We start from the raw sequence: 25,580 nt of genomic DNA, 5'->3' as shown, positions 1-25,580 counted from the left end.
CATTCTTATTTTACTGTGCCTGATACCAGAGAACTTCCCAGCATACCTGAAAATGTGAGTACTTGGGGAGAAAAGTTAAGTTTTTCATCTTGTTTTTTACTTAATTTATTTTATTTTTGTTAATGTTTATTTAATTTTGAGAGAAGGAGAGACAGAGCACAAGTAGGTGAAGGGCAGAGAGAGAGGGAGACGCAGAATCCAAAGCAGACTCCAGGCTCTGAGCTGTCAGCACAGAGCCCGACACAGGGCTCGAACTCACAAACCATGAGATTACGACCTGAGCCAAAGTTGGACCCTTAACTGACTGAGCCACCCAGGCGCCCCTACTTAGTTTTAAAATAAAGTAAAAGGATACATTTTCCCATTATAAAAATAATGCATTACAAAAGCAAAGGCAAATAGAGAATATTTGAAAGGAAGAGAAAGTGTAAAGACAAGGAGGGATCATTACTCATACTTCTCAAAGGTAATCCCCTATTAACATGTTGATGTCTCATTCTATTCTTTTGGGAATGTATGTTTCACATAGTTAAAATCACCTATCGAATAAACGTTTGTCTATCTTATTCATAAAAATCATATTTGGTGGTTGCATAGTATTTCATTTGCTATGTGGTTTACTTAGCTCTTCCCTTAGTGTTGTATATTTAGATGGTTTTTAGTTTTTCTCTTATAAAGAAAATGCTTCTATATGAAGAACTTACGTGTAAAGATTTTTTTATTCAGGTAGGTCTACTCAAGTACAATTATACTATGGTTCTATATTCGCTTTAAGAGAGTAAAAGAAAATATTTGTGGATATGAGTGTGAGGCCCCTCCAGTCCCACCTCTTAAAGAGTTTGGAGCAGTGAACTTGAGTCTGAGGGAGCAGAGGTTAATGTTTGCCCTCTGAACAAGATGAATTATGTATCTAGCCTTAAGACATATTTCCAAAATGTTTTACTTAGATTATAAATAGTACTATGTAGGGGCACCTGGGTGCCTCAGTCGTTTGAGTGTCTGACTCTTAATTTTGGCTTAGGTTGTGGTCTTATGGTTCATGGGATCGAGCCCTGCATCAGGTTCCACATTGGAACCTGCCTGGAATTCATTCATTCATTCATTCATTCATTCTCTCTCTTTCTCTCTCTCTCTCTCAAAATAAACAAACAAACAAACAAACATTTAAAAATAAGTAAATAATACTATGTTGAATTAAATATAGATTCACCACCATGTAGGCACTTGATTACTTTTTTAAAATTGTATCAAAATATATATAATATCTAATTTACCATTTTAACCATATTTGTGTATACATTTCATTAGTATATATATATTCACATCGTTGTGCAGTCATCATCAGCATTCATCTCCAGGACTTTTTCATCTTTCCCAACTGAAACTGTGTACCCATTAAAAATCAACTCCCCATTTACCCTCTCCTCTCATCCCCTGGCAACCACTATTTTTTCTTTCTCTCTCTCTATGAATTTGATTAGGTATCTCCTTTAAGTAGAACCATAGAATATTTATCCTTTTGTGTTTTACTTATTTCATTTAGCATCACGCCTTTGTGGTTCATCCATGTTGTAGCATGTATCAGAACTTTCTTCTTTAAGACTGAGTAATATTCCACTGTAGGCATAACAGCCCTCTCCATTTTGTTTATCCATTGATGGACACTTGAGTTGTTTCTACATTTTGGCCATTGTGAATAATGCTGCTGTGAACATTGGTGTACAAACATCTAGATGTTCAAGTCCCTGCTTTTCATTCTTTTGGGTGTATATTTGATTATTAAAGTACTGGAATAAGTGGTATATTTCTTTATAACTACTACAGATGCACAGAAAGGAAATTCTTTTAAATGTTGTCTGTAAAACAGATAAATTATAAGTGTCAAGTAACCATGCTTTATTAATGAAGTTATTAGACTATAGAATTGTCCTTAGGTAAACATCTTAGTCAGTTGGGACTATCAAATATATCCATAAAATTTATTATCTATATGATCAGGCTCTGGTGTAAAACACTGTTTTCTTTTTGTTTGACATTAAGTAGTAAAAAGTTTGGACTGTCATTCCCATTTCAGCAACAATAGCTAATATTACTGGGTACTACTGCTTGTCAAATGGTGTATTCAGTGATTACCTGCATTTTTTCATTTACCACTCTTAACAAGCTTAGTTGCTAACTATCATAATTATTATTTTATATATGGAAACAGAGACCCTGAGAATTTAAGTAACATGTTCAAGATTCTACAGCAAAGAAGTAGTAGGATTAGAGTTCAAACAATGGTCTTTCTTATTCTAGAGATGAGCCTTCATATGCTATGCTACACTTCGAGCCCACAATTTTACCTTTCACCTCTCAAAAAATTCCATGGAAATGACAAAAGAACTATAAAATATAGTTCCAGAGGGAGCTGCCATGCACCAGAAAATTTCAGGAATTTCCACAACATAAAGGAGATGATTATGGATACTTAGCAGTCAGTAAGTAGACACTGGAAGAACCCAAAAAAGAACTAGAAAAATCCTGTGGAAGAGAAGAAGCAGGGTCTTACTGTGGACAAATAGCAAAAGGCTGTTTGTCGTGGGATTATTTTCAAATGCTATGAAACATTTATAAAAATTGATTATGTCCCAGATCACACTGAAAACTTTTAAAGAGAGAAACTCGAAGTCTTACAGGCCAGTCTCTTTTATGGCAATGCATAAGACTAGAAATTAATGATAAATAAAAATTTAAAAATAATCATCTACTTGAAATAGTGACTGGGTCAAAGAGGATAAAACATTAAAGTTGTGTATTATTTAGATATTAATGGTAACAACACAAACAACAAAAAGCCAACGGATGCAGCTAAAACTACCCTCAGGGGGAAACTGATAGCTTCTAATGCTTTATTATAAATGAGAAACTTAGAAAGTAACGAATTTGACTTTTAGCTCAAAAAGCTGGAAAATGAATAGCAATAAAAAAGCCAAAGTAGAAAAATGAATTACAGTTTAGGTAAAAAATTTTGTTAAAGTAGAATTGAAAAATAAGACTTTTTAAAAACTGAATTTTTGAAAAGAAAACTAAAGTAAAATTAAAATTATGCAATAAATTTGGAACAGGCAGTAGAAAATTTTCTAGAAAAATATAAGTGATTGAAGTCAACCTAAGAAACAGGAAATATGAATATAGAACCAGAACTTGAAAAGATTAATGAAGCTTTTTTGGCCATCTCTACACCCTGCTGTTACAAATGTGCCAGCTTTAGGTGGTTGTATAGGCATGTTAAGGAACAGATATTATGTAAACTCTTCCAAATCATAGGAAAGGTATGTACGCATATGTATTATACAAAAGCAAAAGAAAAAATCACTTGTAATCCCATATCTCAGAGAAAGTCACGTTCCAAATTTTTCTTTCCTTCCTCTTTACAATAGTACTAGTTTTCACACTATGCAGCCTAGAGCCCCAAGGTTGCTGTAGGACCCTGGATGGCTGGGGGGAGATAGGTGTCTGGCTGGCCAGAGCACAGGTCACTGCTCCTGCTTTATTCATAGCAAGTTTATTTCTAGCCACTTAAGTTGGGAATTAGATAATACTTTGAGATAAAAGTGTCCTCTTGATTTAAAAAAAAAAAAACAAAAAACAGTTTTAGAAGCTACGTTTTAAAAAACATAGTGGGGAGGGGTACCTGGGTGGCTTAGTCGGTTAAGCGTCCGACTTTGGCTCAGGTCATGATCTTACAGTTCGTGAGTTCAAGTTCTGCGTTAGGCTCTGGCTGACAGCTCAGGGCCTGGAGCCTGCTTCAATTCTGTGTCTGACAGACACAGACACAGACACAGACAGACAGACGTCTCTCTCTCTCTCTCTCTCTCAAAAATAAATGTACATTAAAAAAAAATAATTAAACACAGTGGGGATCATTCCAAATATATACCTTTATGTCAACTTTTTTTTTATGACAGTGTATTATGGACATCTACCCTTGTCATTAAAATTTGTTACAGAATATCTTTGTTATAAAAAACATTGAACAAGTAAGAAGTACATATAGAAAATGAATTACCGTTGTCCGTCCCCTACCCCTAGTCCCATTCTCCCTCAAATTTGTATGTCCTTCCAGACCTTTTAGGCCTTTCTCTATGTATGTGCAGTGTCGTATGTGTGAGTACCTGGGTGTGTTGTAGACATTTTTTTAAGACATAAATGTGATACTATTCATATTGTTTTACAACTCACTTTTTTAGTTTAGTGTATTCTAAAACCTGTTTATATTTACTTCATCCTTTTTTAATAATGATTTTTTTAATTTAACGGCATTACTATTCTTATGAAAATTATGCCTATTAATGCCTTAAAAAATCATATAGTACCACATAATTGTTGATGAAAATTTCAAATTCTCCTTACTTTCCACTTCTTGCAGTATTTCTGTCCGTGTTTTAAACCAATGTGTATATATGGCTACCTCTTAATTTTTCTGTCTCAGATATCACCTGTTAATTTTCTTATGGAAGTTGAGAGTTTAGGTCTTTTACCATCTCTGAGCCCCTCTCTCCCCAGAAAAAAAACCTTTTTATCACTTGCATGTTTTCCCTCCCCCATTTTTCCTCTATCTTCAGGAAAAATTTTAAATCCATAATGTTTATAAATAAGCATGCGGAAGGAGACATTCGATTATGATTGCGTTTCCTTTCTTGTACAACTTTTTGTCAATTAAGAGTTTCTGGATTTCACATCTTCCTGTTTATTCCCTTCTGGTGAAACATTCTCCAGTAGTTTCTTCAGAAAGTATTGTGTTGGGGGCAACATTTTGAAACTTTCCATCACTGAGAATGATTATCCTACTCCGGAATGAGTTGGAAGTTTGCCTTCAGAATTTTGAAGATGGAACTGTGTTGACTTCTAGTTTTCCTGTTAAAACTTGGAAGTTGTAAGCCTTTCTGATTCCTGATTTACTTTTCAGGATCCTTTATTTGTCTCTGGTATTCTGAAATTGTACAACGATTTGCTTTGCTCTGGCTCATTTTTATCTGCTGTGCTGGGCACTTGGTGGGTTCATTCAGTCTAGAAACTCATGTCCTTTAGAGCTGGGAAGTGTTGTCACATTATTTCTTTGAAAAAATTGTTCTTTATTTTTCTCGTTTCTCTGGGGCCTCTATGGTAGGATGTTCAGCTTTTGTGTTGATCCTCTAATTTTCTTTTCTGGTTTCTGTCATTCCCTTTTAGTTTTCCTTTTTCCAATGAATCTTTCCTCCCTGATGAATTTCTTCTGCTGTCATTGTTGATATCATGAAGAATTGATTACAAAGTTTCAAGTTCAATGCTTGGTCTAAGAGAGATACGGCTTTTGATGGTCCTTTTCTTTCCCTTCTTATTGAAGAGTCTTTTGGTTCTGTTCAATAACTTGTTGTTTAATGGCATCTTGTTTTAGGAGTGCAATATTTTTTTTTTTCTCGTCTCTTTGAGACTATTGTGTATAGATTTAAAAAATTGTTCTTCTTGCATGTTTTTTTCTTCAATGTTTTCTCTCTTCTGTTTCGTTCTGTATCTTTGATTGTAGAGGCTTTCTTCAAGTGGCTGTCCAGCCCTGTTTAGACTGAGGCACTAAAAAGCTAAGTGGAAGGTCTGTGTTCATGAATGGGGCTTGTTACCTGGGGCCTTTATTGTAGATGATGGATCAGAGGTCTGGTTACTTAGGGGGTCTACGGGGGAGCTCTTAAATGTCAGTATCAGAATCTTTTCTTTAGATCTAGTAAGTTTTGTTTGTGTCTGTGAGCATAAGCTTCACCTACCAGCATTCTGGAAGCTGAGGAGGGTGGTGAGTTATGGGATATCAATATGTAGGATGTGTTCTTTAAGTCCCCCTTCCATTTTTTATTTAATGCTTTATCCTCTGTCCTTAACTATACCTGGTGTCCCCAAGATTTTCTGGTTCAGTGCCTCCAGAAAGGTTCAGTGCCTTTCTGCTGGAGGGGTGTCAGAGTGAGCCTCTTGAGAGAGAAGAATCTTATTTTCACTGGCACCCTTTTTCCAACCTTCAGAGGTTCTGGGTGTCTCTGATTCCTGAGCCTTTTTGGAGTTCTGTGGCCTGAATTGGGCTTGAGCTTGCGCCCTGTCCCTCTGTCCCTCTGTCCCAGCTTTCGTGTTCAGCCCTTTGTCAGCTTCCAAGTCACCCTCCATGAGTTTTTCAACCTCAGTTGGTGCTGTGATTGGTGTTGTGGGCACGTTGGGCCAGATAATTCTTTGTTGTGTGGGATGGTCTTGTGTGTTGTGGGGTGTTAGCAGCATTCCTGAGATCATGTAGTGATATGATGGTAGCACACACCTCTCCAGCTGTGACAGCTGAAATGTCTCCAGACATTGCCACATGTCTCTTGGGATGAATGACCCAGCCTGAGAACTGTTTCTTTAGTAACATCTGCTTTCTGGCTTCTAAAAATTTGACCTCTCTCTTCCAGTAATGTCTTTTCTCTTGTTCTTTGGGGTTTACGTCTTTTAAAATTATTTCACTGTGACTTTTCCTGGGGGGTTATTGGGGAGGGATGGTATCAGAAAGTAAAGACAAATATGTGTATTTAGTCTGCCGTATTTTACTGGAAGTCCCTCTAGTGTTTTAACTGTACCTCTCCTACTAATAGACGTTTAGATGGTCTCTGATGTCTTGCTATTATAAATAATGTTATAACAATTATTGCCTAGGTGAGGTTCATTATTTTAGTTTTTTTTAATTTTAAGGACTGAGAATTCCTTAAGAACTTAAATTTAAGGTACCTGAAAGTTCTGATAATTTCTTAATTTTCAAAACTGCTATAACTAAGGTTAGAAATAGGTTAGGAGGAAAAAACAAACCTGTCTTCTTCATAGCCTCAGCTCCAATTCCTGTCTGCACTGCCCCCACCATTAAAAAATTTTTTTTTTTTTTTTTTTTTTTGCATTCCCTCTGCTGGTTTTGCCACTAATGAACCAATTCCCTGTGTATGACCCATTGTCCCCTAAATCCTCCTTTGCAAATCGGTAAAAGGCTGGCCTTGTTTGTTTCTAAGCGGGAATAATAAAAACAATCTGCCAGACTCCTAACATACATGGTTCCATTTAAATCCTTACAGCTCCTCTGTGAGAGGTAGACGTGAGCCCCATTTTATATGTAGGGACCCGGGGCTCCCAGACCTGAGGTTACCAGCCCAAGGTCTGTACCTAAGTGGGGTGTAGTGACTGAGGTTGGTAAGGAAACCAAGCATTTTGTTTTCATTATGCCAGCCTGCCTCCCTGCAGTTGGCTTTTGATATTCATGAGGAAAGAGAAAAAAATTATTTTTCATGTCTCAAATATGAAGTGAAGCAGGAACGCTTTTCCTCTAAGGAGAATCTGAACTTTTGTAGGACCAATTTGTGTGATTTTTGACACAGAGTCAGTACTGAGCTCTAGCCATGTTGAAATTTGCATTTTAATCTCTTGGTGATTTTTCAAGGATTAATTTAAAATGACTAAATTGGTGCATTGCAGATTGAAACAAGCAGTAACCACGGGGTTGTTAATATGACATAGTCTGCGGTAGTGGAAGGAACATGAGTTGTGGACACAGCCCGACACTGGGCTCCACCACTTGGGGACCTTGGACTACTTACATACATTCTCAGAGCCTCAGTGTCCTTATGTAATTAAAAAAAAAAAAATGGGAGGAACAAATGAAGCATTGAATGTAAAGTTCCAAGTGCAATGCTTGGTGCAAGAGAGATACAGCTTTTGATGGTCCTTTTCTTTCCCTTCTTCTCTTTGCTTTCCTACAATCCTAGTCTTAACCTCTTTTGAGGTCTGTGTTGTGGCTACGGGCTAGGGCACATTACTTCTGGGGGCTTGTGTTTCTCTGGGTTTTTGCTAACATTCTGGGTTGTGAAGATCATTTCCTTTCATGGAGTGTGTGTCTGGCCACACAAGTGTCTTAGCAGCTTCCACTGACACCGTGATTTTTGAAGCTTAGAAATGGTGCCAGGAATGAAGTCCAGGACTCCAGTGCCTACCACATGGGGGGTTCTGTAAACATTTATTGACTATCTCCTCTAAGGGGCATACTGAACTTAAGAGAATAAGCAAAGAAAAGGATGGAAGGACTTTGGCACATAGAACTTAATTCTGCCGCCAGAGAATCCTGTTGCTCTGGACAGCTTCAGAGAACGGTTAATGTAAGAAAGAGATAACACCTACCATGGATCAGTTCAGGCAGTATTTGTTATGTCATGGGATCTTCACAGCAGCTTGTGGTGTGGTTGATCTCCCTGCTCTGAAGAAGAAATGAAGCCCAGAGACCTGAAGTAACTTGCCCCTAGTCAGCCGGCCAATAAATGCTAAAACCGGGCATCACACGCAGGTCAATCTGATCCCAGCGCTGAGATGCTGCTGAGCCCTGGGCCTTAGGCTCCATGGCTTCCTATGCCCTTCTAAGAAATTGCTCATCGGCAGTTTCAGTTCTGTCATTAATTTTGTGAACATGTTTAATGTCATTTCTCCTTCCAGAATGAGAGGGATTAGTATTTTTTCGTCGCTGCATCTCTGTAATTAGCACTTTACCTAGAACATAGTAGATTGTCAATATATATTTATAGAATGACTGAATGGTTGGCTGGCTGACTGAGTGAATGAGTGAGCAATGCAGCCACCCCACGGAAAGGGGAAAATAACAATTCTTCTCACTTGGCTTTTGGGTCAGTGTGTCTGCAAGACATTAATGAAAAGCAAACAGAAAATTCTTTCCACTTTTAGATCGCTGTTGAAGTTAATTCTCATTAATCCTGCAATTTCTGTGTCGAAATATTTTCTTCCTTTTCACTGAAAAAGCATCACTAGGTAATTGTTCACCAGGGTTTTTCTCCATCAAGATAACACATGTAGGAGTGAATTTTATACAGGCAATAGTCAAATGAGCATAAATCTTTATAAATTTTAAACAATTGACCTGCACTAAAAAGAAATCCCAGATCAGGAACAATAATATTAGGTATGGGTAGTAATAATAACATTGTAAACTGGCTGTATAAGGGACTTTTTTTTTTTTTTAAGCACCCAGGTTTTGAAGTTTACTTTTGATTAATGGATAATCATATAGACCTTCATTTGGGATATTAAACAAACCTGTCTTAATTATCTGGTCAGTGTCATACCAAGTGGTTAATGATGCAGGAAAAGCATTTAGAATGGACAGTTACATATAACATTGCCCAGGCTCCACTTTGTCAAAAGATGTACCATGATATAGAAAAGATTTATGAACTCATCGTGACTTTGAAAAATAAACAAAGTTGAGGTAGTACTAGAAGGCCTATTATCAAGTACTGAGATTGTAGAGAATTCCATTGTTGCTCTTAAGGGTTGTCAGGTAATTGTTTATTCTAATGGTTTTTCCATTCACATAGGAGGGATAAAAGTTGACCTCTGGGTAAACCCTGCCTTCTTTCCTATAATATACTTCTCTGATGTGATTGCTTAAGTGAGTTTGTGGAATTCTTAGACAGATTATTTTAGAATGCAAATTTATAATTCCCTTTTAAGAATCCCACACAACTAAAGTAACCTAAATTCTTTAAAAAAAAAAAAAATCAATTGAGGATTCTAAAGGTTTACGTTATGGTAAAATAATCTGAGCAAGAGTTGTTTCAGGAAATAAGACCCATTGGCAAAACCAAGCCTCTTGCCTTAGAAGCCTCCTCCAGACACAGTACAGTAAGTCTTTATCATGTGTACTGTGTATGAAGCTGAAAGTCACAAAGACTAATAAAATGACAGACCGTGGGGCGGATTAGCATCTGTTTCGAAGGCTCCAAGGAGTACCCAGCTTAGAGTCGGTTCTTTGGTTTGGGGATTATCTCATTTCCCCAAGGTATTGAACCTAAGACGCTTTTTCTCTAAGCCCCACTATATCCCCTCCCATCCTTGGCCCATCCCCCCAAACCCCCACCTGCTTCCTAACCCCGGGCGTGGATCACAGTGAGCCTGAAGTCCCCAGCCACCTGGATCGGCACAGGAGCCAGCAGGGATGGCTAGAAGTAAGCAGCTATTATGGGGCTTCTCCTGGGGGAAATGAGGTTTGTCAGGTGCCTTCCCCTCCTCTTTGTCTGGATTTAGAGCCACAGAGGGTTAGAGCTGGAAGGGACCTTTACTGTCATTTCTTTGTAGAGATGAGAAACGGGAGCCTGGAGAGGCTAAGGAGCTTGTGCAGCACACACCTTTTCCGAAACTCAACTTCAAGGCTGTTTTGACCCTGTTGACTAGAAACCTTCCTTGGACCTGAGCCCTTCCCAGCCCAAGTAGTGGTCAGCTTCATATCCCTGCTACCCAGCCCTACAGAGTAAGCCCATAATACATGCTAGGCAGATAGGAGAATGCTCACAAGGCACATCATTGATATGTAACTGAAATAATGCTTGAGCTCTATGAATGGAAACAGAATGTCCTTAAACCTAAAAATGTACTGGCACTGAGAAAACTGAACCCTTCTGAGTCTGGACACTGGAAATAGTCCCTCTAAGCAAGATTTTCCTTCCCAGTAGGTGAGTCACACAGAGAATTCATTGTCAGGGAATAAAGGGAATGGTGATTTAGACTTAGCCTTGGTGGCATTATAATCCAGGACACTAGGCCCAAGACCAGATGAGCGGCAACACCTTGCTTGACAGGATTGATGGTTCTTTAGAAGGAGGACTGATCCCACATTAAATGAGTGGACTCTCCCTCTAAAAAACCGGGGAAGTGGACAAGTGTGGTACTCTGTAACCTGGAAGTCCTGGGCGTTGTCTGAGCTTCTTCCTCCCCTCTCCACTTCTCAGGTCTAATTCATTATCAAGTCCTGTGATTCCACTTTACAGAGATCTGTCGCATCCATATCCAAAGCTTTCATCTCAATAGTTTTTTTTGCTGTAATCATTCATTCCGGGAATATGGCGCCAGCCTGTTAACTGATTGTGCTGCTTCCTGCTTGCCCTCTCCTGTGCGTCCTCCATAGGACCTCCAGGAAGATCTTTCCAAAACACATATGTGATTATATCATGATCCTTCGGCAACTCCCTCTGACCCACAAGGGAAGTCTAGGCTCTCACAGAATCTGCACCCAGTTCCCCTGCCCCAGCATGTCCCCTGCTCTAAACCCTGCTCTTCATTTTACTGAACTGCTAAGAGCTCTTCTCTCCTCCTTGCCTCTGTCTCTGCCTGGAATACGCTTCCTCCTGTGTCCACTGAGTGAACCGTTGGTGGGAGGCCCAGACCTAATATCTTCTCCTCTGTCAAGCCTTCCTCCTGTATCGGTCCAGCAAAGTTGAATCTGCCCTTCTCAGGCGGCCCTGGAGTGTGTGCGGCCTGGACCACAGTACTTTGCACACCATACTGATGCCATTGCCATCCCCAGGCTAAATTCCTGGAAAATGGGGATCATCTTTTCTTTAATCTCTGCAGGCCCAGCTCCCAGGTTGGTACTAAACACATAGTAGGAGTTAAATACGTTTGTTGATTGGCTGATTACAGGAGACAGAAATGGGAGGTTGAAGATTTAGTCCCACTGAAGGAAAGTGCTAGGAGGGTGGTATACCTTGTGTCCTTTATAAGTATAAGCTCACAGTATATTCTGGCTGCAGTCTTGAACTAGGACAACTTGCTATGGAAGTCGTCTCTTCTCGTTATTCCCTATACTCTTGTCTTACCCATCAGAGATATATGATTGAGCTGGCTGTGAAATAAACACCTGCTTCTGCATGCAGCCCCTCCCCTATTACCTGATGAACAAACCACCTATTTCTTTACACTTGTACTAAATAGAGCCACACACACCTTAAACAACTCCCAATCCCATCCCCCTGCCATTTTATCTGACTTTGTGAGTTGCTAGTGTCAATTTTGTTTTCCATGAGCCCTTCACCATTGATCACTTCATCCAGCTCAGACCGCGGTTTTCTGACGTCAATGCTGTGTTCTTCCTAATACACCACGTTGTCTGTCTTCCAGGCTGGTGTGTTCCTCTTAGTCCAGCTAAGGAGGCTTAGTCACTGCTTTCTCTACTTATTGATTCTTTCATCAAACTGCTAGGTGATGGGATATGTCATTATACCCAGAGGGACCTCAGTGAAGTGACAGAAACCTACTTGTAACTGAGTGGTTATAAGATAGAGACCAATCACCATGCCTGCTCAAAGTGGAGGAGCTTGACAAATGAGGAATCTAGGAAGACTTCCAGGGGGAGGTGACATCTCAGCTGGGTCTTGGAAAGTAAATGGGTGTCCTCAAGGAGGAGAAGAGCATTCTAGGAGGAGGAAACAACAGAAGTAAAGACCTGAGGGTAAGAAAAGGCATGGCAGGTTTGAGAAATTGGGGATTGGTGGGGCTTAAGCCACTGGATCCTTTAAGGCACAAGGGAGAAAACCCCTTTCTCCAAGGGGTGTTCTTCGGAGATGAAGCATGGTGGAAACTGTAAATGTTCCCTGCAGCTGCTCCCAAGGCCTGCTGTGCCCCACAGGTGCTCCCATGGTCTGCTCTGCCCCACAGGTGCTCCCAAGGCTGAGTGAAGTTCCCGGGGCTGTCGCCACTCCCACCCACTCCCACCCGCCTGGGCGGGTGGCTTCCCAGAAGGAAAGAGGCAGGGGAGGAAGCAGATAAGAAAGACAGCTTCTGTTTAGACACAAATATCTTGGTAATCAGCACAGATGGGATGAGAAATACCAAAAAAAGTACATGACAGTTTAGAGAGAATTTGGCTAAATGTTACATATTTTTAACATACCTGTGTAGAGTTTTTGGAACAAGCACCTGAATCCCTCCGAACCCGATTGGGCCTGGGGGTTATGCCTCAACCAAGTGGTGTTTTTATTTCAGAAATGTTTCCTTCCCCATCCACAAAAGTATCCTTATGATTTTTTTTTTTTTTCTCCCACCAAAATAAGGTGCAGGATTTGTCTCTGACGCTGTGTCTCCTTATTTGGACGGCAAGCTGTGTAACATATTTCTACCCAGCGTGAAGCTTCTTGGCAGACTCTTGAGGCCACGTTTTGGTGGCTTCAGAGTTATCTTTGGATCTGTCAAAAGTGCTAATGGGCTTTCTGGCCTTCTTTAAGCTCCTCATTTCTATTTTCTTTTTACTTCCATCCTCTCCTAAAAGAAAAATTTATGTAATTCATCAGCAGTTAAGCATTTTACTGAAATGCTCAGCTGAGGGCCTTGTATTTTTGTTTGCGAGAATAGCTCTGCCATGTCACGGTCTTCAGAACAAACCCCACCCTGACATCATCAGCTCAGCACTCCTCAGTCCACCGGGCAAGAGATGCACTTGTTGACTCATTGAGACTGCCTTTCTTGTTTTTGGTTTTCAAGTTTGTTAAGAGGCAAGTCGGCGTGGTGGTTAGAGCAAGGGTTTCAGATTCAGGAGACCTGGTTTTGAAACTGGGCTCTGCCTTTTCTAGCTGGGTGACTTTTGCAGACTACTTACCCCTCCTGAGCCTCAGTTTCTACATCTGTAAAATGGAAATGAAACTGCCTTTTTCAGCGCTGTTGAGAAAGATTAGAGAGAACACAGGTAAAGTACCTGTTGTCCAGCACATAAGGATTACTCAGTAAATGGGATAACAGTTCTTAACAGCAGTGTTTCTCTTTCAGCAGGCATACTTTGATCCTGCTTTGTTCCTGTGCTGTGCTTTCTTTCCCGAATACAACTTTTACCTACAATTTTTAGTGATATAAACGATGAGCACAGGCTTAGAGACAAACTCACCCAAGACTGAATATGTACATAGTGTGTAACCTTGGTCATATTACTTCATTTTCTCTGTTGCCTCTGTTTTCTTATCTGTATGTAGAGATGATAATACCTGTTCAAGGAGTGGTTTCAAGATCAAATGAAATAACGTATGTAAAGCTGTGTGTATTGTAGATGTTTAAAAATGTTTAAGTGGGTCAATGTAACGTAAGGGAAAATATATGGGCTCTGGAGTTGGATCTGAGTCCAAATTCTGACTCTACCAGCTACTGAATCTCTCTCAGACTTACTTTATATATTGGGGGAGAAATGCCTCATTGGAGTTTTGTGGAAAGTGCGTAAGATCACACATCCAAAGTATCTGCTATAGTACCTGGTACTTGGTAGGTAGTCAGTATATGGAACTGTTAATTCACTCGCTATAAAGGTCACTGGTTAACCTGGTATTCCAATCAAACAACAATAAATCATAAGATAAGTGCCCATTCTTTTTCCCAACCTGTAATATTGTTGAAAAGCACTTTATGCTATTTTGCATGGAAAATCCACCTGGTTTTCTTGAATTTATGGGTTATGGCTCTTTCATCATTATACATTGCAACCCCTTGGCAGTAGTGTTCCCTCCCCGACCCCCTTCATTTTCAGAGGATTATATTGTGTGGCATTGAAAACCTGTAACATTGAGGAAATTAACATATTCATGTATATTATTAAAGTCAGGTGGGTATAGAAAGGATTGCAGAAATGAAACACATTGTATTTTTTCTGAAACCTAAAGAGGGCCAATCTAGAGTACTAATTAAAGAAATGAAGTCCCGGCTACAGACAAAAGCTGGTTAAAACACTGCTTTGTCACCACTTGCTGCTTGTCTGCAATTTTTTTTTTGCCTTTTGAGTGAAATACCTGGAAATTGTAAATCTTCGAAATTGCTCCAATTCCTGCCGAGTCCTTTCAGAGAGTGTAAACTGTGGAGGAGGGGGACGCCAGCAGTGATGACAAGAGAGGAGCGTGCCCAGCCTTTGCGGGTGGGATCTGTTGGACAGAAACGGGCTCTGTGCCAAAAGCATTTTGGTCCTTGGGTACTTTCTCTTGACTATGCGTATGGTGCAGTGCATTGGGAAAGTCTTAGGATCTGGGGTCAGAAGATCGGAGCTACAGTCCTGTCTTTATTGCTCATGAGACTCTTTGATCTTGGCATCCCTCTCTGAGCCTCGGTTTCCTCATTTGTAAGATTGCAGACTTCCTGTCCTGCTCACCCTTTGGAACTGATAAGAAAAGCAACACAGTGCTGCCTGTGACCTCACGTAAACTGTAATCACCACACACAAGTGCTTCGTCTCTAAAGTCTCTTCCAACTTTGCATTTCATGATTTTACACACAGTGGGATTCAGCCTCCCAGGTGGAAAGAATAGGACAGGGGCAGAGGAGAGTATACTTTCTGATGATTTTTTGCTTCACATGCTTTTTTAGATACCGCCTGTAACAAGAGCAAACAAAATAAGCTACGATCTCCCCTTCTTGTTTCTCCTAGAGAAATCTGACAGAATATTTTGTGGCTGTGGATGTAAACAACATGTTACATCTGTATGCCAGTATGCTGTATGAACGCCGGATTCTCATCATCTGCAGCAAACTCAGCACTGTGAGTAGAGTCATGAGATGGGCTTTTTAATTGCTGTAATTGAAAGATGAATCAGAAAGATTAAAGACAATTTTAGAAAAAAATCAGCCACAATCCCCTCAACATGTCATTTTCATTAATTATTCATGTTTCTTTACAGTGCATGTTTCATTTATTCTTCTGGCTTCACAATCAGTTATAAATAGTTTTCCATTTGGTCGTGTCATGAACACTTTGCATATTTTCACATAAGCTTCCGTCATTGTCATTTTCTTTACATGTCTGCATCATATTCCATTGTATTGATGTGTCATCATTGCCTAGATCTTTCTTCTCTTGATGGCCATTTAGGTTGTTCATAGTTTAATCCTTTAGTAGATAATACTGCAGTGAACATCTTGTGGCTGCTTTGGACGGATGCAGTTCGTATTTGAATGAGTTAGACCATCAGGTCAAAGGACTTGATGAACACTGTGACTTAGGGACTGCCAGACCACTTCCCAAACAGGCTGTATTTGTTTATAGTGAATGCTGCCAGCTGCATATGAGTTACCATTTCTGCTGCAGCCTTGCCAGAATTGTGTGTGTGTTCGTGCATTTGTGTGTTAATTTTGCTAATAAAATAGGTATAAAATGGTATTGCAGGTTTGCTTTATTTTTCTTTGGTTACAGGTTACTGAATATTTTCCATGGGTTTGTTTTCTGTTTATATTTTGTTAATGTCTTTTCCCATTTATCTTATAGGACTCTTGTTTTTTGTTTTTTAATACATTGGAATGAGGTCTTTTATATTGTAATAGCTTTTGCTATATGTATAATATAAACATTTTTTCATATTTTTATTTTAGTTTTTTGTTTTTAACTTGCCAAGTATAGGAGTTTGTATCATTCCCTATATTTCATAAGGAAAATTCTCAAAGACAGAAAGTAGAAATCATTTTACAGTAAACACCCATAGAATTCAATCTAGGTTTTTCCATTAACACTTGACTGTGCTTGTTTTGGCACATGTTTATTTACCTGCCCATCCCACATGCTATCCATCAATCCATCATATTTGATGATGCATTTTAAAGTAAATCACAGACATCAGTATACATCCGCCTAAATAATTGAGCGTGTTTATTATTAACTGAAGTTCAGTATCTCTTTATAGTATTATTTTTCTTTTGAGGTTAAACTTACATACAGAAATTGACTGGGAGTGGAATGCCTAACAGGTACCTCTCTGTTAGAGAGGGTAGAAAGACCTTCTTATAGTGAGAGTTTCCCTAATGAAGGGTCTATGGATAAAATCAGTTGAGTGTTTACATATTACTATAAGGCACCTAATAATGAAAACTTTGTGAGGCTATTAGAGTTTTCTTTATGATTTTCATCATAACTTCATTATTTTATTATTTCTTTGGTGGTGTTTGCTTGTCAAGAACTCACAGTTTTTTCATTGTGCCAGGCTCATAGCATATGCTTGGTGATAAAAGCATGGCCCTTGCCCTCAAGGGGAAAACATCCCAGGGTAGACCTCTTGCTTTGTTTTGCATTTTATTTTAAAGTAGGAGTGCAGTTCATAATCTTAGGACCTGAACACCCAGACTGAGTTTCAGAACTAAAGGATTGCCGCTGTGTCTTTATGAGGCCAATTAGAATAAAAGTACAGTCAGGGAGCACCTGGCTGGGTCAGTCGGAGGAGCGTGTGACTGTTGCTCTTGGGGTTGTGAGTTCAAGCCCCATGTTGGGTATAGAAATTACTTAAATAAAACTTTGGGAAAAAAATGAAAAAAGAATAGAAGTACAGTTGAAAGAGTCTAGTTCAGGGGTGCCTGTCTGGCTCAGTCGGTTTGGCATCTGATTCTTGATTTCGGCTCAGGTCATGATCTCATGGTTTGTGGGTTCGAGCCCCGCATTGGGCTGGCTTTGCGTTGGCAGTGCAGACCCTATTCAGGATTCTCTGTCTTCCTCTTTCTATGTCCCTGCCCTGCTCCCTCTCTCTCAAAAATAAAGAAACATTAGGGGTGGCTGGGTGACTCAGTCGGTTAAGTGTCCGACTTCAGCTCAGGTCACGATCTCACGGTTCATGGGTTCGAGCCCTGTGCTGACAGCTCAGAGCCTAGAGCCTGCTTTGGATTCTGTGTCTCCCTCTCTCTCTGGCCCTCCCCCCCCACCCCGACCACATGCTCTGTCTCTGTCTCTCTCAAAAATAAACAAACACTAAAAAATTTTTTTGAAGTGTAGTCCATAACCAGTTACTGTTATATTGGAGTATTAAATTTCAGTAGAACAAAAAGACATCATATTGATTTCATTTAAATTCCCTATAATAAAATTATGATATTTTGAACTCTTAATATGTGCCAGGCACTGTGCTAAGCACTTTGCAATTACTAACTCATTTAATCCTCACTAAAACAGTGTGTGGTAGGTTCTGGTATTGCCTCCTTTTTATAGATAAGGAAGAATGTACCTTCTGTGTGATTTTTTGTTAGGTAAATATAATAGATTAAACACACAAAAGTATTTCTGTTCTTTCCCAAAACTAAAATGAATTCAAGAATAAATCAACAAGCACAAAGAGCAGATGAAGCAGAGATTTTTAAAAATACTAAGAAAATACTATTATCAGTGTTACGCCCGTATTTAAAAACTAAGGTGCAATGGACAGTAAAACATAATTTATCAAAATTGAATCAAGAAAGAAAAATTGAATAGGTCATTTAATTTATAGAAGTTGAGTCAGTATATAATTTCTTTTTTTCTGAAACACTCAGATGGTTTTACAGATATGTTTTATCAAACATCTCAAGGAATAGATAGATCCCTGCAGTCTTAGACAAACTTCTTGAGAGTCTAGAAAGAAGGAATACACTCCACCTTTTCTTGTGATAATTGTGTAACCTCGACATTCAGCCACACAAGAGATAATACAGGAAAGAAAGTTTATCAGCCAATCTCAGTCATAAACATAATAGTTTTAAAGAAACTGGTAGCAAATGTGTAAAAAATATAATTCATAATAACTCAGTTGGGTTTATTCCAGAAATGTAAGGTTGATAATATTAGAAAAGTCTGTTCGTATAGCTTACCACATTAACATATTAAAAGGGAAGATTCATAGGGTCACCAATAGACCGAGAAGCATGGTAAGTTCATGAATAGGAAGACAATGTATTTAAGATGCCATTCCACTCTAAAATGATCTATATAGATTGCATACAGTTCCATTGAAAATCCCATTAGGATTTTACACAGTGCTTGGCAAACTGATTCTAAAATTAATGCAGAAAAGTCCAAGGAAAAGCGAAGACATACTTGAAAAAAAAGAATGGGTCATGGAAACTAGCTTTACCCGATATCAACATTTTTTGTAGGGCTGTAGTAATTAAGATGCTAGTAATGCACAGGAATACACAAATCGTCTTGACGGAACAGGATCGACATTGCAGAAACAGGCCATGTGTGTGGGGCTCTCGATAGACAACTGAAGTGGCATTGTAAAATCTGAGGGAACGGATAGAGCTTTCAATAATTGATTATCCACATGGGGAAGAAAAGGGAGACGATTTCTATCTTACACTCTCTGCAAAACCGAATCTTAAATGTGTCAAGGACTTAAGTGTGAAAGGCAAAGTTTTAAAACTTCTAGAAGACAAAATAGAATAATATCTGTGATCTTGGAGTAGGGAGAAATTTAACCAAATAATCCAAAATGTACATTGTATAAAGGAAAAGATTAAAATTGGGAAAGTTTGTTCATTAAAAAATATTCAGAGAATGAAAAGACACATCACAAGCTGGAGTTGAGATATTTGCCATATGTAACAACTGACAGAGTATTAATATCTGAAATATATAAAGAACTGCAGTTGAAAAGCAGAAGACAAGTCTATCAATGGAAACATTGGCCAAAAGCACAAATCGGCATTTCACAGAAGAAAATGGCTAATAAAATATGTGGAAAGATGCTCAACTGCCTTAGTAATCATAGACAAGCAAATTAAAATGACAATGATTAAAATACTAGGTTTGCAAAAATGCGATGTCTGATAAAGTCAAGTGTTCTATTGAAATTGGGGAATTCATGAACTACTCTGAAAAGTATGTGGCACAATTATTTGCATACACTCAAAACTCAGCACTTCCATCCCTGGGTAGAATTGTGTGTGTTTGTGTGTGTGTACATGTGCATGCATGTGTGTGTGCATACACCTACCTACACACACTCATTGGTCATTTATAGTGGGGTTTATGTACAAGTATGTTCATAGCAGCATTGGGTCTTTTGTTTTTTAAACCTGGACAGAGGCTGCGTGACCACCAACAGAGAACAGATAAATTATGGTATAGTCATACAATGGAGTCCTGTTATCACTGAAAAAGAACTAAACTACCAACATGATTAGGTCTCTAATACAGACTTTTGAGTGAAAGAAGCTACTGAAGAATATACAGTATGGTTTCATTCATGTAAAATTCAAGTAAGAGAAATTAAAAGGGATATTACTTAGGGATACATACAAACTCCATGGGGGCAAAAGATATAACACAAAATTTAGGTAGCAGTTTCCTCAAAAGGAGTGAAAACAGTATAGTCAGAAAGAGGCATACAAGGGGCATCAGCAGTATTGTTTTCTGTCTTGAGCTTGGTTAGGGAATCAGCAAACTATTCTGTCAGGCGTCCAATAGTAAATATGGCTTTGTAATCCAAACGGTCTTGTAATTACTGGACTACAACCTTATAGTTTACAATCCGTAAACTAGTGGGAGAGCCTGTGTTCCAGCAAAACTTTATTTACAAAAATAGGCAGGACAGACTTGGCCTTCAGGCGGTAGTTTGCCAACCATGAAGCCAGGGTGCTGGATTTCAGATTCTTAAGTTTTTGTTTGTTTTTTTTTTCTTTTAAAAGTTGATTATATGGGAGCACCTGAGTGGCTCAGTCGATTAAGCGTCCAACTTTGGCTCAGGTCATGATCTCACAGTTCATGGGTTTGAGCCCTGCGTTGAGCTCTGTGCTGACAGCTGGGAGTCTGGAGCCTGCTTTGGTTTCTGTGTCTCCCTCTCTCTGCCTCTCCCCCACTCTCACTCTGTCTCTCAAAAGCGAATAAACTTAAAAAATTTTTTTTTTACGTTGATTATATGATATACATAATTTTATATGTATACATATTTCAGAATTTTTGAAAAGTTGAAAAAGAAGATACCAAGCCCCTTCATCGTGAAATGTTACAACACAGACATAGAGACAAAGCAGTGCTTATGCAAAGGTTAAGAATTAAAATTGCATGAGATTTGGCAGGGGCAGTTCTAGAACCCAGAAGATGGTGCAGCAGTATCTGGTGCTTCTCGGGGAAAAATGATTTCTCACCTGAAATTCCGTGTGTATCTAATGGAAGCCGCTACCATACCTCATCAACCTCCTGAGGTCCCTGTTCCTCCACTCTGCCTTCTCGGTTGTGGATACACCATTAGTTCTCTTGAGGGCCAACCACTCTGCTGATCCACCTGACTTCATTCAACTGGTATTTTTCATGGCCCCATTTTAAGGCAGTGGGGATACAACAGACAAAATCCCTGTCCTCACGAAGCTTACGTTCTAGTAGGCAGACCTTCAGTAAACTAAGTTAAATATATAGTACGGTAGCTAATGATTAATACTAAGGAGCATAATAAAATGAAGAAGGAGACTGAATGGGAAGGGTAAGGCATTGCATTTTTAGGTCGATGGTCAAAGAATGCCTTATTCGGAAGGTGATGCTACAGGTTCCTTCTTACTACCTTAAGAGAATTCCTCTGACATTGAGCTCCTCTCTGATGTGTCTGTTTGCTTCTCTATTGGCTATTCTTAGTAGCTTGCTGATATGGTGGAATAGCTCCCAAACCTCAAAACAAAACTTCCACATCCCCTTTATCCCATTTTTAGTCTCCCTTTTAGAACAAAATTCCTTGAGAGTTACTTCTATTAAGTGTCTAATTCTTCCCCTCCCCTTTCCCCAGTCTGCTGTTAGGATTTAGCCCCATCCTTTCCACTGAAACCGCTTTGTTCAGGGCACCGATGACCTCATATCAAGTAAAATTGAAATGAATTAGTGCTTACAGAGTCCTTAGAATGGAGTCTGGCCTATAGTGTGTGTGTGTGTGTGTGTGTGTGTGTGTGTGTGTGTGTGTATAAATATATATTATATATATATATAAATATATATATTTATAAGAAGTTAATAACATCTATAATGGGAAGTAAAATACTGTTTAAAATTAGGAAATCGTTATTTAGAAATAGATAAATACTGTGTTGAATATGAATACTAGGAATTAAGGTTAAGGACTTTTTTTTGAGCTTTTTGTAGTTTTGTTTTATGGCTATACACATGTATCACTTTGACTTAAACTTTTTGTTTAAAAACAGTTGATTTTTAAATAACTTCTGAATTTTGCTGATTGATAGTAGAAACCTCTTTAGGAAGAAGGGGGTGGTTCTTCTTATATCTCACATGTGGCCAACAGCATCCCGATGTGTAATTTCTCCAGGGATACAGTAGGTGAGCAGACATCAATTTTATCTAAGCCTTTGTACTTCTCCAACTTCAGAATTTAAAGTGATTTTTTTTTTTTTAAGTTTTATTTACTTAAGTAATCTCTGTGCCCAACGTAGGGCTTGAACTCATGACCCTGAGACCAAGAGTTGCCTGCTGTTCCAGCTGAGCCAGCCAGGTGCCCCTAAAGTTTTCTAATTGTTGCCTTTTATTTCCTTAGTAGTGACTTTTCATTGTCTTTTCAATGACACGGGGAATGCAAAGGTTTTAATAGCCTGAGGTTTCTTCTTCTTCTTTTTTTTTTTTTTTTAATGTTTATTTGTTTTTGAGAGAGAGACACAGAGCATTAGCAGGAGAGGGGTAGAGAGAGGGAGACACAGAATCTGAAGCAGGCTCCAGGCTCTGAGCTGTCAGCAGAGTCCGACACGGGGCTCGAACTCACAGACCGTGAGATCATGACCTGAGCCCAAGTGGGATGCTTAACCAACTGAGCCACCCAGGTGCCCCTCTTGCCTGAGGTTTCTGATGGCCCTCTCTTGATAAACCAAGATGTGGCCTATCATTACCTTGGCAAACCACATTTTTCTCAATTTTGTTTGATAAGATGTAGGCTTGATCCTCCTCAGGACCATCAAGCATCTGAAAGATGAAAACTGTCAAACACTCCAGAGTGCCATTTTGTATATAGATGACTGTGTCAATAGAGATGAACCCAGCAATATTTAGTTCAGAGTCAAGTAATACTCATTTCGGGCTTTTCTTGGTCAATAATGTGATACTCTATATAAGAAAAATGTGAGTTTTTGTTCTCTTTGCTCAGTTAATTCATATTGATTGTTTTCCTTTATAAATGATAAATAGGGAAGGCTTACCTAAATCTTGTTCTCTAATGTAAATACTTCAGTGTGATCTCTTCTGGCACAAAGGCCCCATTTTTCTTCCAGATTTTTATATCTGAATTTAACTCCTGGTGCTTTTTTTTTTGTAAGTCTTATGGATAGCAGGTCGGTCTAAGACAAGACCTTTATGGACATGGTGTCCTGTAATTCCAAGAAGAGTCCTGGAAGATCAGTATTATCCCCATTTCACAGAATGGTTCATCCCCTCAGAGAGATGAAGTAAACTGACCAAGGTTAGGTCCTAGGACCTTAGGGCCTTAGGATGCAGTGTGGCTTTAGGAAAGGGAGAAACAGCCAGGAGGATGATACATACAAATGACTCATAGTCCCTTCACAGCGCTTGCCTTGGGGATCAGGTATGTTTATTGGGTGTCACCTCAAACTATTATCAGAACCCTAGCCGTGGGAACTGTCAAAGGAGCCAGAGGCACATTGTTAAAATATCCTCCCACTGAGGGAATTTGAGAATTCTCCTAGAGAGCCAAAGAAGTAGTCTGAGCCCAGTCCGAAGGATAAGGTGGCTGATGGAGCTGGTTAATACTGGTTTGGGTAAAAAATAAGTCCCTGATTGTATAGTAATTAGAGGAACTTCTTGTGTAGCTTGTAAATCGTTCCAAGACTGCCAAAGAGGTGTGTTGACCGCATCAGTGGACTAAGTGTGTAGAACGCCCTCATTCAGATTCATACCCCTGTGTTTTATAAGGGAGGTCCCCGGTTCTCCCTCACACCCTGTTAAAATTCTTCTAAGTTAACCTTTTTCAACCACCTACGATGTGCCGGGCATTGTGCTAATCCTGTGTGTGTGTGTTCATTAGTTTTTGCAGCAACCCTAGGAGCTAGTTGGTTGGTTCTCTTCTCCCTTTGCAGATGAGAGTATCTGGCCCTGGGAAGGTTGCAGTGTCTTGTCTAAGATGCTTGTCTCTGCCAGCAGAGATGGGATGGAAACCCATCACCTTTGAATGCACATTCAGAACATTTTATTTCAGATTTTGTAAGCACTTGCTATATGCCTGGCCCCACCCAACACCAGGGAAAAAGAAGGGCGATACGTGAATTTCTAACTGACGCACTCGCCCACGAGCACTGCTCAGATTGAACCCACTGTGTCTGTGGTTGTTACATTCACCCGTCCACTAGCCTCACCCCAGCCGTGAGTGCGGCCTTGGTGGGTCCCTGGGCAGTATCTTCCCCAATTCACTGTGGCTTCAGGCCTCTATTACTGCAGTTCCTGTCAGCCCCTGGGCATCTTGGCCCTAATCGCTCCTTCTATAATTTAGGGGTAGTGCAAGAAGTTTTGTAAACCGAGACTATCCAGTAAATGATGACAAAGGCATATTTACTTTCTAAAGGAAAGTATTTTATTTGTTTTAATTAATTAATTTGTTTTATTCGGCGGACTTGTTTTTAATGTTTATTTATTTTTGAGAGAGAGAGAGAGCGTGAGCAGGGGAAGGTCAGAGAGGGAGGGAGACACAGAATCCAAAGCAGGCTCCAGGCTCCAAGCTATCAGCACAGGGCCCAGTGCGGGGCTCGAACTCACGGAACGTGAGATCATGACCTGAGCTGAAGTCAGGCGCTTAACTGACTAAGCCACCCAGGTGCCCCTCAGCAGACATTTTTTAAAACTACTTCTGAGGAAGGAAGCACAGTTTAGTGACAAGACCATCATCTAATTAATTGAGCTTCCACATCTAATTATTTGTGTAGTACTCACAACTGTGAAAAGAATGGTTACTTTTTTGATAGTACCTCATTTAGGGGAGAAAAACCCCCAAATGTCTTCTCCCTGTCAGTTTCTTCCTAAGTGTAGTGGTGGAGGACGTGGGTGAGTGATACTGAGTGTCGTAGGTGTGCAGAGACGGGTACCTCCCCAACCTTGCCCCAGTCCCATCCCACCCACTCCCGCTAACAGCATCCATTTACCTTGGTGCCACCTGGTCTCGTCACCTAAGAGGGCCAGTTTGTGCACGAGGCTGTTTTTTCAGACTTGGCTTCATTTTCGCTCCTTTCCTGATGAACTCCACCTGTTCCTGACTATGCCAGCCTGTGTCATGGGACGGGTACCCGAATGATGTGTGTAAAGCTTTCCTAGCTCTCCTGGCCTAGAAATAACTAATCCTGTTTGCTTATCTGCAGCTCTTGAAGCAGAGAGGAGAGTGGCAGTTTAAGAAGGTTGGAAATACTGGACCGGAGCCAGGCCCTCTCTGCCTGCACACTCCACTCTGCATGTTCCAGCCGTAGGAACAAACTGCATTATTTTGTTTCAAACTGTGCTCAAGGGAAGCCAAGACCTTGTAACTGGAAACTTACCAAACAGAGAATTCTAAGACTAAATTTAGTGTTCTATTTAAAAAATAAAATAAAATCGAACATTTTGTTTGTTCATCTTTTATATGTTAAAAAAAGAGAGATTAACCTAGTTCACACTAACAACCTAAGAAGAGTATTCAAAGAAGTGAGAAGAAAACTAATCCTCTTGGTGAAGAGGGAAATCCTTCACAAAATGTAATGAAGTGGCGTGAAATACAGACTCTGCAGCCAAACTCTCAAACAGCGTAGCCTCTCTAATCTTCATCACATAAAATTTTATTGTGGCTCAGAGAATATTAAAAACTTAGAAAGAAATGAAAGGAACTTCCACTGGCAGGAAGTAGGAGAGAAAAGATTGGTATGTTTTCTTTATGTGGGTTTTTCTCTGGTTTTGAAACGTAAATACAATTACCTGCTTTTTGAGCTGTGTTCTTCATTTAATTACGTGTGCATTGGTTTTCTCCTGTTCATGTTGAGCTGTAACTAGAAAGAAGAACCTGGAGATGTTA

The 25,580-nt window shown here is 39.6% G+C and overlaps 1 protein-coding gene across 1 annotated transcript in view; it reads left to right on the top strand.

Moving 5' to 3' along the window:
• The window catches only part of DENND1A (DENN domain containing 1A), a 436,275-nt gene that overhangs the window by 231,176 nt on the left and 179,519 nt on the right, over positions 1-25,580 (top strand). The window contains exons 8-10 of the mRNA XM_049630950.1: positions 1-54; positions 15,248-15,358; positions 24,898-24,999. Of these exons, the coding sequence (XP_049486907.1) occupies positions 1-54; positions 15,248-15,358; positions 24,898-24,999 (267 nt within the window). The remainder of the gene's footprint in view (positions 55-15,247; positions 15,359-24,897; positions 25,000-25,580) is intronic.

This window comes from Panthera uncia, chromosome D4 (genome assembly GCF_023721935.1).
Source record: "Panthera uncia isolate 11264 chromosome D4, Puncia_PCG_1.0, whole genome shotgun sequence".
Classification (NCBI taxonomy): domain Eukaryota; kingdom Metazoa; phylum Chordata; class Mammalia; order Carnivora; family Felidae; genus Panthera; species Panthera uncia.
Note: the sequence above shows the minus strand (reverse complement) of the source record. Positions and strands in the feature narration are given on the sequence as shown.